Below are 6,254 nucleotides of genomic sequence, written 5' to 3'. Positions count from 1 at the left end.
ATTACTAATGAACCAAAAGGGGGACTGGTGAAGAGAGAGAGAGAGGGAGATAGGGAGAAGTGGAGGAGACATAATTTGTAGTAATCAAAGTCTGCATTGGCTAAACCCTATCAACATTTCTGTAGGTAAGGCCCCATTACGTCTGCAGCAAGACCTCTGGCTCTGACAGAGAGCTGTAGAGAGTGTAGCCCAACTCATCCACTTCTTCGGGGGTGAGCTCTGAAAACAAGTTCACCTTGGGGTTCAGGGCACTAGGGAGGACACCTGCCTCCAAGTAGCTAATCAGCCCCTTCAGTGCCTGCAAGAAGCGATCAGCCAGCATGTCCTGGGACCAGTCGGACTCCTCCTGGGAGAGGTGCAGGATGACATTGGTGAGCTGGCTGGCAGTGAGGTGTCCCAGAGCTGGGTTTAGCTTGCACACCGCTTTGAAGATCTTGAGGCACAAGCAGCGGCAGCCAGAATCGCCCTGGTCCAGGGCACGGAGGCGAGCCGTTTCCGCTGGCCGCAGGCTCAGTCGCCACAAGTTGTCATTCTGGGCCAAGCGGTGAGGTTTGGCAACGAGGACGATGTCACCCAGTGTCAGGGATGGTAGAAAGTCAATAAAAAGATGCCGATCTGCATCATACTGGACTTCCAGTGTCAAATCTGCTGGGGGAGCTGCTGGACGGATCACATAGTCCAAGAGACTCCCAATTGCTGGCCAGTTGATGGAGCCAGCTACGACTTTCTCAAAGGTGTCTGCTACAGTTTTGGGAGAAAGGTAACCTCCCACCACACAGCGGTCCCAGTAGCTGCTCCCACGAGGAAAGTACTCTGGGTTTTCTCGACGCACCAAGTAGAAGCCAGGAATGTTCATGATAGTGTCCTCCCCGGGGATACACGACCACAGGTTCTGCTCCAGCATCAGAGGTACAATGAGCTGAATGTGGTCAGCTGTCACTACCTTTCACAAGAGAGAAAAGTTGGTAAGAACAAACTTTCTCTCTCCACATTCATTTTATTCACCACCTTTAGATAGCCTTCTGTCCAAAGGAACCTGGAATAAGGATTCAGCTGTCTCACTCGCCTCTCTGCGTGGGATTCCCAGCCTTCCTTTGTTAAAAGGCACTCTGAAGGACTATTTCCAACCATCAGTGGGATAATTCCAAGGTATAGCCAAAGCTAGTGCTTATGTGGGATGTACTATTTAGAGACCTGACATGGACTGCATATAGATGAATCATTCTGCCTCATATTGCTCTAAGTGCTCCTTGGTTGTGAGATGCAGTTGGCCTAGGGCACGGCAACACCACATGACAATTTAAATAGGAGACAGAGTATTAAGTTTCTAGACAAGCTTCCGTTGCCATGGTTTAATAATCCCATGCTACAGCTAGGTACACTGCCCTCACCTGGTCTGCTACATTGTTTGGAAAAGGTCATTAAAGATCCCTTTTCACCAGTGTGATTAAGACCCCAGGTCTAAATTTCACTGGACACTCCATGCTGCATTCCAGAGCTGTGACTCAAAGAAGTGTGCCTCTGAATCACTCACTATAGCCATGGGCATCTTGCCATCAGGGAGATATTGCAGCAGGGACTGCTGTCCAATCCAGGTCTGTCATGCATTAAAATAAAATAAAGAGTAGGAAAGACTTACATGAATATACAGGACTTCTAAGGGAATATCATGTATTTGGATGGATATAGAGGGATGGAGAGAAAACAGACATCTACCAGAGAAACAGCAAGAAAAACACAGCTAAAAGGAGAGACAGCAGGGAAGGAAAGAAGGACTGAGATATTTTGGAGAAATAAAACAGCAAAAAGCAAAGGCTTTGCAGACAATGACAGAGCAGCCTGGTCACGCCTGTTCAAACAGCACTGCAGAAATCAAGGCTTGGCTCCACAGTGGGAAAGGCAACACCAGGGGCCTTATTGTTGTGCTGAGCCAGCAGTGCCAACAGGGAAGCCTGAAATGCCCCTGCCTGGTCAGCCTCCTGAATAAGGAGCCATGATGTCCCCAGGAGTTACCTGCAGGTCATCGTAGAGGCTGCCACTGAGGTACATGTCCCGCAGGGGCATGTCCGGCAGCTTGGCGCGCAGGAAGCTGCGCAGCTCCGTGCAGATATCCACGGCCGCCTGCTTGGCCCGAGCCTGCTCGTCCACCGGGATCGCCACCCGCCGCCGGTAGTACGTGAACAGCTTCTCCTGCAGGGACAGACGAAGGCGGGCCTTCTTCAGCTCCACCTGACTCCTCTTGGCAGATGGCTTGGGCTTTGTGGGTCGAAAACAGTCTGCGAGACAGAAGGAAAACTCTTGAGGTTGCAGCTGATTTCGCTGTGAAGTGTTCCGCAGAATGGAATCTGCAACACGGAACTGCGGTCTCCTAGGTCCCAAAAAGCTCTCGGCAGACATTTTGCAGGCTTTACGGAGGTACCGCTCCAAAGGGACGTGCTGAGGAACTTCAGAACATACTACTACGAGCATCAGAATGGATTAAAACAAGTTACTAGATTTGAAATTTAGCCAGTCTAACATTGTGTACAAGGATGTAATTTTAATGGCTACGTGGGCAGTATCTCAGCTCAATTCCATCAAAAATTCAGTGCTGTTACCAAAAAGTTCAAAAGCTTCCCGTGTGATGCCAGACCAGTGAATAAAACACTTTTGAACAACCAGCACGATCTCTTTGAGTTTTTAACATTGAAACAGATTATTACAAATTACCAGAGAAACCCAGTCCTGGCTAGCACATGAGATCAGGGAAGATTGTGCCACCTGGAAATGAAATAGTTGTTGGGAGTCTGATCAGCACAGTTATTAGGATGATGAGATGACAGATCCCGGGGCTGTCCCAGCTCAGGCCATCATAGCTCCAGTGATATCCCCTTAAACCTTCACTGGACAAAGACCAGAGCGCCCACTCTGAGGCACAATGCAACAACACAAGGTTTACATCGCCATCTGAGTTACTAAACAATGTCTGACCTGCACAGATTCTCTGAGCCCCTTTTTTTTTTGACTGGTTTCCCAAAGAAATAAGTCAATGCTTCCCATCCGTTCCAGATTTCTCTTAACATGGACCAAGAATTTCAGAAGTCAACAACGAGAATGAAAGAGGAATTACAGATCTAAGAGATCTTTGGAAGGGCTGTAATCCCTAAGGGGTGCAGGAGAAACCCCCAAGTCAGTGGCCCCATTAAAGCAATTGGCTGTTGCAGATTTGTTTGGCAATGGGCATTTGGCCACACAGCATGTGAGGAATGGCTGACCAAGCTGCACACAGACCCATCCAGCCCAGCCTCAGCAGCTGCTGTCACTTGTCCCACTGGGTTCTTTTGGACAGATTTGAGCTTTTTTCGTGTAAAGGAAATAATGCACAAAATCACAGGGAGCTGGATTTCACTGCCTATTTATGAAAAAATTATTTTTCCATATTGAGTTTTAATTTACTTCTAATTGAAGAATTTAAGACACCATCATCAATGTTTTTATTACTCAGTCCATATGCTTGGGGACTCCAATCAAATGATCTAGACCCCATTTAAGACAGCTGTCTAGCTTTTTAATGTTTCCTCAGTAGAAAACCTATTGCCATCCCAAATATAACTTCCTTTAAAATAATCTGGAAATCAAGTTAATAGCTTGATTCTGATTTTTAGTTTAAATCTCCAAGTGTAAATCTCTTGAATTGAGTGACCAGGGATAGAAAGTAAAACCATTGAGAAAAAAGAACACATAACAAACACACATAACAAAGCATGGTTGGATTCTAAATTACTGATTATCCCACTCAGAAAGAAAACTACAGGACACTTTCTATAGGCTAATGAAGACAAACTCACTGATAAGCAGCACTAAACAAGGAAACATCAATCCAGAAATTACTTGGAAAATGGTAGGAATAATATAGGAAATACTGATATAAATTGCTAATACATTCACAGCTTGAATACTCCCCCCCTTAAAAAGATGCAAGCAAACTGGTATGAAAGGCAACAAAGTACTTGAAAGCAAGGGAATAGCTTTCTATGAGGGAAGATTAGCTATTCAGATTTAAAGGGAAAAAATGAAAGAGAATAAAGCTTAGCACCATGAAGTCATGAGAGGAACAAAGAGTGCAAATAGATGACTATTATTGACTAGTTCCCAATGCCAGTTCTGATTCTTGAAGTTACCAGTGGACCTACTTAAAAGAAAAACATAAAAATCCTGGCCAGACAGAGTATTTTCTTCCCTGCATTCTTTTAAACAAATACAGGGTTTATAGGCCTGGACGAGTCTGTGATGCAGGAGTATGACCGTGCCTCTTACCTGTGTCTGCAGCTGAAGGATCAGTGGGAAGGGTCTGCAGGGAGCGGCTGAGGCTGGTCTTCATGTCCTGGGTCAGCAGGCGTGAAGAGGAGCCCAGCCAGTTTGGCTCTTCCCAGCTTCTCTTTCCCGACTGGCTCAAGCGAGTGGGGCTGCTGGGAGCACTGATTGCCCGGTCGTACATCTAAACCAAGAACAGTTTGAGTGACCGAGGGCTCGCGTTTTATGCAGGCCATCGTCAGTACCCCGGCTCCTTTCGCTGGCCCCTCGCCCCTCCCCGTGGCCCCGGCGCTCACCCGCTTGACGGCCAGCGTGGCGATGCCCAGCATGGCGGCGCCCCCCACGCCCAGCACCAGCCGCGCGTTGGACAGCACGAAGTCGATGGCTGTGCCGATGCCGTTGTCATCCTTCTTCCCCTTGCGCTGCCCAGCGCCTGCCATCTTACCTGCAAGGAGCGGGAGTGTTACACACGCGGCCCAGAACGCCCGGCCCTGCCGGCTCACCCCCTTCTCCCACACCTCACACCCCCTGCTCCCGGGGTCTTACCACAGGAAGGGAGCACCTGACCCTGCAGCCTCTTTGATTATGTTCTCTCAAAGAGCTGCCTGTTCTCAGAAGTGCCAGGACAGGACTGACCAAGCAACGAACACATCCAAATTTGATGTGAGCTTTCTAATAATTGAATAGGTTTCATGAAAGAAAGTAGAATTTACTTCCGCAATATTTTGCAATGAAATCCTGCATATTAAGCAAAACCCTATAACCATCCAGCTATTCTTCTTTTAATTTGTGCTTCTCAACCGAAGCACAGCCAATTTACTTTCTAATTTCTAATGTAACAAGTGTAATTTTGCTCACAGACAAGGCACTACATGGTTGGCCAACTGTTTGTCTGGAACAAAGCAGAATCTTCCCCAAGAACTGACAGGCAGTCTCAGAGCTTCCACTCCCAGATTAAATTCTGAACTGTGTCCAATCCCAGATACTTCAAAGACACCCAAGAATCAAGAGTAGAGATCACAACACATCATAAAGGTAACAGCTCCCTTGCCTTCATTTGATGTTTATTCCTGCCCTCGAGGCTGGTGGGTTTGACTCTACGACAAATCATGTAGAACATTGATATGAGTATTTTCTTACATGTGTACTTTTGTGTCCTCCAATTTCCATTTAACCTGACCTTGAGATTTAAATTTAAAGAGTCTCTCTGGCCAACGTGGCCTCAAGCTGTGCTGGGGAAGGCTCAGGCTGGACATCAGGAGGAATTTCCTCATAGAAAGGGTGATTAGACATTGGAATAGGCTGCCCGGGGAGGTAACGGAGTCACCATCCCTGGGGGTGTTTAACCTGGATGTGATACTCAGTGCCACGGTCTAGTTACAAGGTGGTCATCAGTCAAAGATAGGACTCAATGATCTCATAGGTCTTTTCCAACCTAAATGATTCTGTGATCCTGTAAAATAGACCTTACCACCACTGCACCCATAGGTGGATCCCCAGTGAACCTACATGAAAACACCAAGGAACTCTTTCACTGTGGCTTGAGGTCTGTTTCCTGAGTCAGTGTCCAAGATTCTGAGCCAGCCTGCCTGCCTGATTGGGGTGGTTTAAAACTGCCCTTTGTTTTTTCTAAAGCCAAGCCAGGGGGGACGTTCCTGCCTGGATGAACCAAGAATATATTCACTTGTCATCCCCAAGCAGAAAAATCCCTACATTTTTGCAGAGCTCACTGTAACAGCAGCAAGAAGAACGCGGTTATATCATTGGAAATGACCTACCTGTGACCTAATGCATTTGTGAAGAGAACAGGAGAGCCCTCCTGGTGTGCCTGTGGAAGCACCTTCAGGACTTCTTCAAGAAAGTGGTGGGTAGTGAGTGTTAATCATCTCTTCTGGCTGGCGAGGGGATTTTGGAAAGAAGAGGGAGGTAAGTGGGACCAGTGGGAGCTACAGGGAATCTCT

The 6,254-nt window shown here is 47.2% G+C and overlaps 1 protein-coding gene across 2 annotated transcripts; it reads right to left on the bottom strand.

Moving 5' to 3' along the window:
* Nucleotides 1-6: 6 nt before the first annotated feature.
* On the bottom strand, nt 7-6,248 carry MIEF1 (mitochondrial elongation factor 1). 2 transcript variants are annotated; one of them, XM_008636459.2, is made up of 5 exons: nt 6,072-6,248; nt 4,590-4,738; nt 4,297-4,477; nt 2,014-2,276; nt 7-943 (listed from the first exon to the last, which is right to left on the bottom strand). In XM_008636459.2, exons 2-5 carry the CDS (start codon nt 4,731-4,733, stop codon nt 137-139), a joined length of 1,395 nt encoding a protein of 464 aa, XP_008634681.1. In that variant the 5' UTR covers nt 4,734-4,738; nt 6,072-6,248; the 3' UTR covers nt 7-136. The 2 variants fall into 2 exon arrangements, with proteins under 2 accessions (XP_008634681.1, XP_017593402.1); XM_017737913.1 differs by lacking the exon at nt 4,590-4,738.
* Between the last annotated feature and the right edge of the window lie 6 nt (nt 6,249-6,254).

The sequence above is a fragment of the Corvus brachyrhynchos genome, unplaced genomic scaffold, assembly GCF_000691975.1.
Source record: "Corvus brachyrhynchos isolate BGI_N302 unplaced genomic scaffold, ASM69197v1 scaffold56, whole genome shotgun sequence".
NCBI lineage: Eukaryota > Metazoa > Chordata > Aves > Passeriformes > Corvidae > Corvus > Corvus brachyrhynchos.
This window is presented reverse-complemented; position numbering and strand designations above follow the sequence as displayed.

What these genes read in the sequence shown, in the direction of transcription:
- MIEF1 (XM_008636459.2), bottom strand. Translation starts at nt 4,733, where the DNA reads ATGGCAGGCGCTGGGCAGCGCAAGGGGAAGAAGGATGACAACGGCATC. An exon ending in CCACGCTGGCCGTCAAGCGG is followed by an intron (nt 4,478 to 4,589) that starts GTGAGCGCCGGG and finishes TTCTTGGTTTAG; the next exon opens with ATGTACGACCGGGCAATCAG. An exon ending in TCCTTCAGCTGCAGACACAG is followed by an intron (nt 2,277 to 4,296) that starts GTAAGAGGCACG and finishes TCTGTCTCGCAG; the next exon opens with ACTGTTTTCGACCCACAAAG.